The 13,208-nt window shown below is 41.6% G+C and overlaps 1 protein-coding gene across 1 annotated transcript in view; it reads right to left on the bottom strand.

Annotated features, from left to right (window-relative positions):
- The window catches only part of NWD1 (NACHT and WD repeat domain containing 1), a 125,935-nt gene that overhangs the window by 69,203 nt on the left and 43,524 nt on the right, over positions 1-13,208 (bottom strand). The window contains exons 6-8 of the mRNA XM_075280473.1: positions 8,409-8,723; positions 7,721-8,319; positions 4,427-4,630 (exon numbers count right to left, since the gene is read on the bottom strand). Of these exons, the coding sequence (XP_075136574.1) occupies positions 4,427-4,630; positions 7,721-8,319; positions 8,409-8,723 (1,118 nt within the window). The remainder of the gene's footprint in view (positions 1-4,426; positions 4,631-7,720; positions 8,320-8,408; positions 8,724-13,208) is intronic.

The following is a 13,208-nucleotide window of genomic DNA, read 5'->3' as shown; positions in this document are numbered from 1 at the left end:
CTGCAGAGTGCAATTATGATGTAGGGAATCGCGAACTTTTAGCCATCAAATGGGCATTCGAAGAATGGAGACACTTCCTTGAAGGGGCTAAACATAAAATTACAGTAATTACTGATCACAAGAATCTGTTGTATTTAGATGGGGCTAAACGACTATCCCCTAGACAGGCTCGATGGGCCTTGTTCTTCATGCGTTTTAATTTTGTGGTAACTTATCGTCCTGGTACAAAAAATGTGCGAGCTGATGCTCTCTCCCGTAGTTTTTGTCCCAGTGGTGAGCAAGAGATTGTGCAAGAAAAAATCCTGTCCCCTGGGGTGGTAATGGCCACCATAAACCTGGACCTGGCTACGTCTGTGGCAAATTCACAAGATTTGGCTCCCAGGAATACTCCTACTGGTAAATTATTCGTACCCCCCAACCTTCGTCTCCGTGTGTTGGAGGAGATCCATTGCTCCCTTTTAGCAGGGCATCCTGGCATCTCTGGTACCAAGTATTTGCTCTCTCGCTCATACTGGTGGCCTAGTTCGTCCCGGGATGTACAGGAGTTTGTAACAGCCTGTGAGATATGCGCTAGGATGAAGGTATCTAGAAGGTTACCAGAGGGCCTTCTTCATCCTCTTCCTGTACCTAGTAGACCGTGGTCCCATCTATCAATGGACTTTATTACTGACTTGCCCTGTTCCCAAGGGAAAACTGTGATTTGGGTGGTTGTGGATAGATTCTCAAAAATGTGTCACTTTATACCGCTCAAGAAAATCCCAAGTGCTCCACGTCTAGCCTCGCACTTCATTGATCACATACTCCGCCTACACGGCATCCCTGAAAATATTGTATCTGATCGTGGTGTGCAATTTGTATCTAAATTTTGGAAGGAATTTTGTGGTCGTTTGGGAATCTCTCTGTCTTTTTCATCAGCATTCCATCCTGAGACAAATGGTCAGACGGAGAGATTCAACCAAACCTTGGAGCAATATCTAAGGTGTTTTGTGTCTGATGCTCAGGAAAAATGGAGAGCCTTCCTTCCTCTAGCAGAGTTCGCAATAAACAACAGGGTTAATGTCACCACTAAAATGTCACCGTTCTATTGTAATTATGGTTTTAACCCCAGGTACTCCTCTCTCTATAGTACTGAGTCTGTTAATCCCAATGCTGAGCAGATTTATCAACGACTGTGCACAGTCTGGGCCCAGGCTCGCCTGAGCCTGCTAAAAGCCCAAGAATACCAAAAACGTCAAGCTAATAAAAAACGCTTACCTGGTCCAGAATACAGGGTGGGAGATCGAGTTTGGTTATCCTCCAAGAATCTGCGTCTTAGAGTTCCCTCAGGGAAATTTGCGCCGCGTTATATTGGGCCTTATGTCATCACAGAACGTATTAATCCAGTTTCTTTTAAATTACAACTTCCTAATTCTTTCGGTATCCACAATGTCTTTCATAAGTCGCTCTTGAAGAAATATGTTTCGCCCGTCCTTCCTTTGTCCAGTCCACCTGCGCCTGTGGTGATTCAAGGGGAACTAGAATATGAAGTAGAAAAAATTCTAGACTCCCGCCGAGTGCAGAATTCAGTCCAATACCTCATACACTGGAAGGGGTATGGTCCAGAGGAGCGGACTTGGGTTTCTGGTGTGGATCTCCATGCGCCACGTTTGATAAAACTTTTTCATCGCCAAAATCCCTTGAAACCTGGTCCATCTGGCGAGGGTCCGGAGGCCCCTCATAAAAGGGGGGGTACTGTAACATCTTTGCCCATCAGGGCATTGGCGCCATCATCCGGCCGCACGCTGCGGCGCAGGAGACGTGTTCGGTTGTAATTTATTCCATTGGTTTCTCCTTGCACTGTCTGAACGCTGCCCTATTCTTTACCTTGGTAATTGATTTTCCACCACACCCATCTCCTTCACCTTCAGTTTGCTCTGCTCCTCTAAGGGTTAATCTGGCCGTGCCCTGTGATTGACAGCCGCCTTCCTTTCAACTCCATGGGCGGGTTCTTCCTCCCTATATAGCCTTGGTTCCCATTCAGACCAGTGCTTGCTATTGCAGTGCGCATACCTGCTTTTACTGTCTCTGTTTTGATTACTCTATTATACTTGACCTTTGGCTTTCCTCACTGACTTCTCTTTTTGGACTCCGATTTGGTACTGACCCTTGGCTAAGTTGACTTCCCATTGTTGTTGTTCGTCTTGTCTGCGTTTTGTGTGTCACATACTCAGGGAGGGACTGTCTTCGTGGTTGCCGCCTATTACATAGGATAGGGCCTGGCAATAGGAAGGGACAGTAGGGGGCATAAGCTTAGGGCTCACTGTCTCTTGTGTCCCCGTTCCAGAGTTCCCTAACACTGCCTTACAATCACAAAGCAGGTGCATTTATACGGAGACTTGATTACACACAGGTGGATTCTATTTATCATCATTAGAGATGAGCGAGTAGTATTCAATCGAGTAGGTAATCGGTCGAATACTACGGTATTCGAAATACTCGTACTCGATCGAGTACCACTCGCTATTCGAATGGAAAAGTTTGATGCAGAACCAGCATTGATTGGCCGAATGCTATACAGTCGGCCAATCAACGCTGGTTCTTCTCCTACCTTTAGAAGTCTTCTCCGTACAGCATCCCCGCAGCATCTTCCGGCTTTGAATTCACTCTGCTAGGCATCGGGCCTGGGCAGAGCCAACTGTGCATGCCCGCTTGTAGTGCGGGCATGCGCAGTCGGCTCTGCCCAGGCCCAATGCCTGGCAGAGTGAATTCAGAGCCGGAAGATGCCGCGGGGACGCTGCACGGAGAAGACTTCTCGGAGGATCCAGCCCGACCCTCACTCGTGGACTTGGTAAGTATAATTTGATCGAATGTTGCCTACCCCTGAAACGAGCATTTTCCCCCCATAGACTATAATAGGGTTCAATATTCGATTCGAGTAGTCGAATATTGAGGGGCTACTTGAAACGAATATCGAATCTCGAACATTTTACTGTTTGCTCATCTCTAATCATCATCAGTCATTTAGGACAACATTGGATCATTCAGAGATTCTCACCGAACTTTTGGAGTGAGTTTGCTGCCTTGAAAGTAAAGGGGCCGAATAATTTTGCATACCCCACTTTTCAGTTTTTTATTTTTTAAGAAAGTTTAAAATATCCAATAAATTTTTTTCCACTTCATAATTGTATCTCACTTGTTGATTCTTGCCCCAAAATTTAAAATTTGATATCTTTATGTTTGAGGCCTGAAATGTGGCAAAAGGTTGAAAAGTTCAAGGGGGCCAAATACTTTCGCAAGGCACTGAATATATACTTGAAGCAGAGAGTCCACAGAGGAAATTTCTGCAGAGTTTCTGTGAACAATACTGTGGGAAAAACCATGATGCGTTATAGCTATATGGGACTTTAATCTCAATGTGTTTTCACATCTCAGGACTTCTCCTGGTCTCCTCTCGTTTTTACTTAATGGTTTTTAGCACAGGCCAGTATTTACATACAGACATACAGATAAGAGGTACTGATCGAGCACTGTTCAAGTACTTATCAGGGCTCAGCATCTGTGAGCACTGTGCAGACAGAGTGAAAAAGAGATTATAGGTGGTCTGTAACAGAGACTGAATCATCAGCCTGACCACTACAGCTAGATAAGAAAGGTGGTCTGAAACCTGGGCAACACATTGTGAACACTGAGGACACATATTCACCTGTAGCTGACAAACAGAGCAAAATAGATAAAGCAATCTATTTGGTAAGACACTTCAGTTAGCTTAAAAGGATCCTATCAGTGGATATTCTTTTTTTTCTGACTAACATGTAGGAATAGCCTTAAGAAAGGCTATTCTTCTCCTACCTTTAGATGTCTTCTCCGTGCCGCCCTTTGGTAGAAATCTGTATTTTCTTCGGTATGCAAATGAGTTCTCTCGCAGCACTGGGTGTGGACTCCAGCGCTCAAACAGCACTGGGGACGTCCCCAATGCTGCGACAGAACTCTCCAGCGCTGCCTCTATCTTCTTCTGCCTGTGTCTTCTTCCTCCCTGGGTTTCAATCTTCTAGGCTTCAGTCAGAGCCGACTAAGCATGCCTGGGCCACAAGAAAATGTTGGCTTACACAGTAAGCTAGTGTAAGCGGCCATTTTCTTGTGGCCCGGGCATGTGCCTGAGGCCTAGAATATATAACAATAACCGTGTTGTTAAACTAAAACTATACAGATAGAATGCCCTACAAGATTTTCTTCTGATCTTTTAGGATATTTGTAGAGTAAAATGGTAAAATAAAGAACAAACAATGGAAAAACAATTCTGCAACACTCACATTTCACTTTTAGGACAGTACAGCAGATTTACTAATTAAAAAAGCAACAAAAGTCTGGTGACATTATTGCCAAAACCTCACACTATATACTGCATAACATAATATATACACTGGTATAACACTCTATGGCTTCATACCTGTGGTATAAACCTAATACCGTGCTCTCATCTGCTTGCCTCTCCACCAAATACCCCTCTAGATCATGACGCAGATGAGTCCAAGAGAGGGAAGGAATTCGTATCACATCTTCACTTGGAGGCGCCCAGTACTGATAAATGTCAGAGAGGACATCATTATCGATGGAGAGAATATCTTTTAGTTCGGCTTCCGACAAGCCATTCCTTTGATTTAATTAGAATATCACTTAGTCAGGCAAAGGTAGTATCAGGGGTAGCTCTCCTTCACCACTACATAGCCAGAAATGATGGATAATTTACTTTGTTTTGCATGACAAGATAAAAGTAACTTTTTACCAGTAATTTTTTTCACATGTATAATATTATTTGCATGTAAATGTGCCATATTTGTTTACACTGGGCTTGCACCACATATCTACAGTGTTGGCCAAAAGTATTGGCACCCCTGAAATTCTGTCAGATAATACTCATTTTCTTCCAGAAAATGATTGCAATCACAAATTCTTTGGTATTATTATCTTCATTTAATTTGTCTTCAATGGAAAACCACAAAAAGAATTGTCAAAAAGCCAAATTGGATATAATTCCACACCAAACATAAAAAAGGGGGTGGACAAAAGTATTGGCACAGTTTGAAAAATCATTTGGTGCTTCTCTAATTTGTGTAATTAACAGCACCTGTTACTTACCTGAGGCACCTAACAGGTGGTGGCAATAACTAAATCACACTTGCAGCCAGTTGAAATGGATTAAAGTTGACTCAACCTCTGTCCTGTGTCCTTGTGTGTACCACATTGAGCATGGAGAAAAGAAAGAAGACCAAAGAACTGTCTGAGGACTTGAGAAGCAAAATTGTGAGGAAGCATGAGCAATCTCAAGGCTACAAGTCTAGCTCCAAAGACCTGAATGTTCCTGTGTCTACCGTGCGCAGTGTCATCAAGAAATTTAAAGCCCATGGCACTGTGGCTAACCTCCCTAGATGTGGACGGAAAAGAAAAATTGACGAGAGATTTCAACGCAAGATTGTGCGGATGGTGGATAAAGAACCTCAACTAACATCCAAACAAGTTCAAGCTGCCCTGCAGTCCAAAGGTGCAACAGTGTCAACCCGTACTATCCGTCGGTGTCTGAATGAAAACATACTGTATGGTAGGATACCCAGGAAGACCCCACTTCTTACCCAGAGACATAAAAAAGCCAGGCTGGAGTTTGCCAAAACTTACCTGAGAAAGCCAAAAACGTTTTGGAACAATGTTCTCTGGTCAGATGAGACAAAAGTAGAGCTTTTTGGGAAAAGGCATCAACATTGAGTTTACACGAAAAAAAAAAAGAAGCCTTCAAAGAAAAGAACACAGTCCCTACAGTCAAACATGGCGGAGGTTCCCTGATGTTTTGGAGTTGATTTGCTGCCTCTGGCACTGGATTGCTAGAACGTGTACATGGCATTATGAAGTCTGAAAACTACCAACACATTTTGCAGCATAATGTAGGGCCCAGTGTGAAAAAGCTGGGTCTCCCTCAGAGGTCATGGGTCTTCCAGCAGGACAATGACCCAACACACTTCAAAAAGCACTAGAAAATGGTTTGAGAGAAAGCACTGGAGACTTCTAAAGTGGCCAGCAATGAGTCCAGACCTGAATCCCATAGAACACCTGTGGAGAGATCTCAAAATGGCAGTTTGGAGAAGGCCCCCTTCAAATCTCAGGGACCTGGAGCAGTTTGCCAAAGAAGAATGGTCTAAAATTCCAGCAGAGCATTGTAAGAAACTCATTGATGGTTACCGGAAGCGGTTCTTCGCAGTAATTTTGTCTAAAGGTTGTGCTACCAAGTATTAGGCTGAGGGTGCCAATACTTTTGTCCGGCCCATTTTTGGAGTTTTGTGTAAAATGATCAATGATTTGACTTTTTTTTTTCATTCTCTTTCGTGTTTTTTCATTGCAAGCAAAATGAATGAAGATATTAATACCAAAGAGTGCTTGCAATCATTTTCTGGAAGAAACTGAGTATTATCTGACAGAATTGCAGGGGTGCCAATACTTTTGGCCAACACTGTAAATATATTCTATCTATCTATCACCTAAAAATAAAACAATACATTTCAAAATCAAAGGCAATAGAGAGGCAAAAACAGTTCGGGGCGCATTTACTCTAAAGGGCACACGCTAAACTCTTTTTTTGCACATGCCACTTTTCCATCCCATTGCACCATTGTAGCCATTTTTCTCTGCACACATCACTTTCTAAGCAAGTGTAAACCATGACCTGGCTGGGAACTGGGTATGGGTAGTATCTTAACTGCACACCACATTTATGAATACTTACTTCAGAAAACTGACATAAGTAATACCTGAAATCCATTCCAGCTCCTTCTTGGAGTAGATTTCAGTTTCTGGCTTACACTAGATTTGCATCTCTCAGGAATTAGAATAGAGACTTGCAAGTTTTCTGAGTGTTCTGTCAGAATGTCTTTATTGTGGTGGTTGAAGATGTATTTCTATGGGCTGCCAGAGTGCAGTGATATAAAATGCAGAACACTTGGGCATGTAAATGCATTTTTATGCTGCAAATAATAGCTGCAATAGCAGTGTAAGTGCTGTTTTCCTGTAATGTTACACTCCTCGACAATGAAATTGCAACATCAAAAAAGGACAAGCCATATGGTTATGCAAATTGAGGAAGTAGCTGGTGTCACTAACATCTGCATATCACCAAATATTTAAGCACCTAGCCCTAGTCTGTGGCATGTGGGAGGGGCATATGTGCCAAACTAAAAGCAAAGTTATTAAACCACATAAAATCTCAAAAATCAAATAAAGTGTTGTGACAGCAAGCACATCTGGGACGTCTTTGTTCAGCAATTTCAAAGTACCAGTAGCCAATTTTAATGAGTTGTGGTCCCAAGTGAATTTATTGTGGCATCTCCTTCCTCACACAACCAAGGCGTGTAAATGCATATATTTTTGTGCGTGGCACTCATCCTTGATACTGAATAAATGAAGATAAATATTTTGTTTTGTTTATTTTTTAGAATTTACATATCTGTAACAGATATATCAATCCTGTTATTTCTATAATTCCAAGATCTTTCCGTCTTGGTGTTGCAATTTCAACATAGAGGAGTGCAAGTAAATTAGTCACAGAAAACCCCATTAATAGCAACATGAATTTGCCCGTAATGCCGTAATTTTACCTGCATAACTGTATTACCATCAATCATGTGGTTTTTGGGTACATACAGTTGCCACTGTGTGTGTCACTGCTCTAATACAGTATAAATAGTAGAAACATATTTACCTGGATGCCACAATATATCCGAGCGCATGTGAAATCAGTATTGTGCCATGGATGTTTTCCAAACGCTTATATAATTGGTGTACAGCTTCTTTTGTATTGGTGGCAATATAGAGCTCTGATGTTGGTGTATAAGATGACCACCTCTTGGCCTCATCAAATGCCAATTTAAGAAGTAAGGGTTGTCCACATTTCTTAAAACTGTCCAACACAATGTCCTGTTGTGGATAAGTCAGTGTACGTCCAACTGAAGACATGAGCATTTCAATCACCTGGCCTCCTTGCTCAGCGGAGAGTAATTTAACTTCCAAGTAAGATGCTTCATCGCTGATGTTTTCTCTTAGGATGTTCAGTATGCCTTCCTCTTCAGGTAACGTGGACAAGACAATATGCACATTTCTTGGACATTCTTTGGGCAACCAGTGGAGGTGATGGGCACCATCAGATTGCGAGAGCTGATCAAGTGAATCAAGAAACAACACCAAGGTCTCTGTTTTTCTGTTAGATACAGTTTTAAGTATCTGGTGAAAAAACCTTACAGTCTCATTGTAAATATTAGTGACCTGTGGAGTGGGTGGTGGCAAATCCATTGCTAAACATACCTTTGTATAGAGACAACACAATGTCATATTATGGCCACATTCATTAAGAACATATAACAGTGAGGGAAATACAATATAAAGAAACTTACCTGATAACAAATGCTCTTTAAGACATCATGAATCTCTGAGCTTTGTGGTGATGTTCCCAGAAGTCGCAAGACCAGTACAAAATTCCCATTGTTAATCGCCAAATGTTTGACCATATCATAGGCTTTACACATCAGTGCAGTTTTACCTGAACCAGAAGCTCCATAGATAATAAGAGGCGGCCGTACATCCTTCTCTTTGACATGACTTAAAATTCTTTGCAACATGTCTTGTCGTCCACAAAATACTTCCGATTTTTTGCGAGAGAGAAGCATATGGTGTGTTACTTCTTGCATCAGCCAGCCTAGCCATTGGTGCTGTTTTGAAAACAAATAACCGTATTTGAAAGAAGTATTTAAGTATTTTTTTCTCTACATGGTGCTGCATAGGCAGTTATTAAAGAGTAGCATAATAACCTTTTTGTATGTCTTGTGTGTATCTCTTTTAGTTGATGTGCCATTTCTCATTCATTTGCCATTTTGATTATTCCCTCCTTTTTGATATGATTCCCATTTACAGCCTCTCCCATTTTGTCTCTTGCTGGAGTTAAGTGTAGTGTACACCCTAAATGATTATGTGACATGTTTTAGGGTGCATTCACATGGAGTAAAATGGAATGTAATTTGGAGTGTAATTTTTACACGTGTAAAAAATTTACGCGCGTATTTTGGAGTGTTTTTTTACATGTGGTGTTTACGGAGCGTTTTTTGGAGCGTTTACGGAGCGTGTTTTTCTACACGCGTAAACACTCCAAAAAACGTTCCGTAAACGCCACATGTAAAAAAAACGCTCCAAAATACACGTGTACATTTTTTACACGTGTAAAAATTACACTCCAAATTACACTCCATTTTACTCCGTGTGAATGCACCCTTAGGGTGCATTCACACTGAGTAAACGCTAGCTTATTTTGTAGAGTAAAATTACACTTGTAAATTTTGCTATCCCATTGACTTCAATGACATTTTACAGGCGTATTTTTACAGGCGTATTTTTTACAGGCGTATTTTTTACAGGCGTATTTTTACACTTGTAAAAAAATATCATTGAAGTCAATGGGATAGCAAAATTTACAAGTGTAATTTTACTTTACAAAATAAGCTAGCGTTTACTCAGTGTGAATGCACCCTTACACTGTTATGTGCATGTAATACTGAGACTTGAATTGTAGGTCGACAGAGACCTGTGAGGCTTCCAGACAGAGTAGACCAAATCTTGGTTGCATATGATCGTATGCTAGACTAGCTGTGAATGAATGGGAAGGCCAGCGCACATGGCCCCATTCATTTACTGAATAGGAGCCGCAGAAGCATCGCTGCAAAATCACACATGAACAGGACCTGTTCCATATTTTGCAGCCATGACTGTTGGCCCGCACAAGGGACCACGTAATGTGCATGGGCCCACAGAAATGACTGGGTCAGTGTGCTACCAGGAAAAAACCCAAATAGCACACTGACCTAGTACACAGTTATCCGCAAGGGGCTTAAGGAAGAATACCAGGGTAATTGACAAGCCTGGAAATCAGCTTGGTGTGAAAGTCAAGTGCATGGCCTGAAGTTGTGAGGAAGCAGCCAGAAAGAGTCTGGCTAGAAGACACAATCAGTTACCTTCAATTTAAGACAACATCCAAAATGGTAAATTCAAGTTTGTTAGTAAGGCTTTATTCAAACTTTAGTTTTTTTGGTCAGAGATTCACATACGTGAGTGTGAGCCAAACCCAGAAGCATAGGCTGTACAGAGATAAGGTATCCTATTATAAGGTGTTGTGTGTTTTCAGCCCTCTTCTGGTTGTGGCTCACAATCAATAACCAAAACACAAAAGTGTGAATAAAACTATGTGCACTCCCCATGGTGCGGCATGGTACGTTACGTCATGCTGTGGGGCAGACATATTCATTATAAATAGTAATCTATGATTTGCTTAAGACAGTCTTCTTCGTTTTGCACTCAGCCTCCTCCAAGATTTCTCATATACTTAATTCATATTCACTGCCACAATTCATAAGACTGTCCCCCACAATATATATCTTTTTATATAAATAATAATAATAGTAATAATGGTGTTCCCTGGCCTTTTGGGAGTTGGTTCAGAGGTAGGAGCTGAGTCAGGTTTAGAGCTTCAGAACCTTGGACTGGAAGTTTGTGGAGTGAACATGCTGATAGCTGAGAAGAGTCCATGTGAACTCGCCATGCATCCCCCTGTGCAAACAGAACTGTAGCTGCACCTCTCTGGGCTTTGCAATTCTGATGCTGTTATTAGGGGCCATATACTTCAACTGTTGTGACTTTCTTAAGAACAGCATCACTAATAGAGATGGAAAAATATATCTTTGGACCATATTAGCCAGTGGATATGAAACAAAGATTGAGAGTCTTCAGTAGTTGATACCTTTTTAATGGATAACAAAAATTATGACAGATTGCAAGCTTTCAAGACTACTAGGTTTCTTCATCAGGCATGGTATGACACAATTTCTGTACTGTACTGCAGGTGTTCACCTAGCACTGACTATTGGCTGAGGTTAGATGGCACCAGAACATCACAGTGAATCATAAGATCCGTGTCTTTTCTGTATTTTTCCTGTGTAATACATATGGCGGTGGCCATTTTAGTTCATCAAGATGAATCAAAATTTTTTGGTTTCCTAATAAAAGAATATTAAATTTTGCAATATTCGGATCAAGCCTGGCTCGTGACGAATTGGTTCACCCATCTCTGTTAAATATAAAGATTGTGAGTCTTCAGTAGTTGATAACTTTTTAATGGCTAACAAAATTGATGACAGATTGCAAGCTTTCGAGACTACTAGGTCTCTTCATAAGGCATGGTATGACACAATTTCTGAAGACTTGCATGTTTATACACTAAAAGAGGCACAGGACTCAAGTGTTTGATGCTACAGGTGATAGAAAGCAGTACACACACAAATAAACAAGTTAAAAAAGCAAATTATCAGTTCAAAGGATGGCCCTCTGAGTTTTTATGGTCCCCTTGATTGGTGATGTGATGCTTAGTTCTTATAGAAGAATATAAATCTATGCGACAGATTTAACCCCCTCTGGAATGTGTCAAAGGTGGTCATGAGTTTATACTCCCATATTTTCCTGTCTCTCTTAGATTGGAAATTCCCCCTTAAAACCAAAATCTTCATGTCATTGATGATATTATGATTTTGATTGCAGAAGTGTTTTGGCACAGGGAGGTCCATTCTCTGCTCTTTAATTGTGTGGCGGTTTGAGTTCATCCGCATTCTGAGTGTCTGCCGTAGGGCATATTATTAAATGCACCACATTAGGTGTGCTGCAAGTGAAGGTACCTGGGATCTTGTAGTCCTAATTGGAATTGGGGATCTTTATTTTGTCAGTAGTCAGTATGTTTTGCACTTTTTCTGTCTGCACAGGTACATTCTTGTTGTAGTTCACATTCTGGCGCCGTCTAACCTCAGCCAATAGTCAGTAGTAGGTGGACACCTACAGTACTGATGTCATGTACACTATGTAAGGTGCTGTAAGCATGAACACAACACATTACAGTGATGGTGGATGTATTGATGGACATGTTATTAATCTTACTGCACAGAGAGCACTGAGTCCTGAAAAGCTTGCAAACTGCAATAGAGCTGGAAATCTTACAAATAGGACAGCTTAGTCAGATTTAATCGAATACAGGCAGATTCTTAATATAATAGATAGGACGGAGTATGACTGCTTTTCTCCTCCACCCTAACTACCCACCTGGACTCACTGGGCCTGTGGTGGGCCCATGGCTTAGGGCTGACCTATTTAGCCGATATTATCAAATAGCACTCGGACTCTCTTACCGTTGGCTGAACTCCAATCTAGGTTTGGCCTCCCTGTGTCCAGTGAGTTCACGTATATCCAGGTCTCCCTACTGGCTTCCTCTATTTTCCAGGGGCCAGTAGCACCTATTCCCATGTTTTTGAGAGGCTTTGTAGGACTGGTCCTCTCGGACCCGACCCCTGATGTTTTACCAAAACACCCCTATATGTCAAGTTGGGAGTTCTACCTATGGCAGCCTATCTCAAACACTGATTGGTCCCTTATTTGGAAGAGCTCGCCTAAGACTTTGGGATGCGTTGTTCACAAGGAGAATTTCTTTAAGATGTTAATGCACTGGTACCACACGCCAGCTCTCCTCCACTCTTTTGACAGGTCTGTCCCGGATTGCTGTTGGTGTTGTAGTACCCGTCCTGCGCACATTTTTCATCTCTTTTGGACTTGCCCCTCTCTTCAGCCTTATTAGTGCCAGGTCCAGGGCCTTCTACAACTGGTGCGATTTTAACAGCAAAATAAATACAAGCTGACTGACTTAGTTCTAGTCTAAGACCCCATGCACACAACTAAGTGTACATCCAATGTGGGGCCAATCTGATTTTCATCCGAGTGCATTCCATTAGGCATTCATGTCTATGAGGGCTTCAGATTGATTCCATTCTATGACACAGATAGTTATAGAGCAAGTCTTAAATGTGTCATCTGAATGCATTCCACTGCAAACTCGGCCCCACATCAAATGCACATTTGGTCTAATAGTCACTGTTCAGGTCTCCCATATAGTGCTTTGCTAATTTTCTTGAAATACTTTTTGTAGAAAAAAAAAATACACAGAGTGTCAGAATTGTTGCCAATCACTATTATAATTAAGCAAAATAACTGAAAAAAAACAGGGCAAGGGACAGACAAAAGGAAGGGAAGGAAGAAACATTTGTGCAAGTACTAGCAAGAAGAATGTGGATGGCAATAGCAACACTACTTATGTTCTTGATAGCCCTGCCAGA

The sequence above is a fragment of the Leptodactylus fuscus genome, chromosome 1 (genome assembly GCF_031893055.1).
Source record: "Leptodactylus fuscus isolate aLepFus1 chromosome 1, aLepFus1.hap2, whole genome shotgun sequence".
NCBI lineage: Eukaryota > Metazoa > Chordata > Amphibia > Anura > Leptodactylidae > Leptodactylus > Leptodactylus fuscus.
Note: the sequence above shows the minus strand (reverse complement) of the source record. Positions and strands in the feature narration are given on the sequence as shown.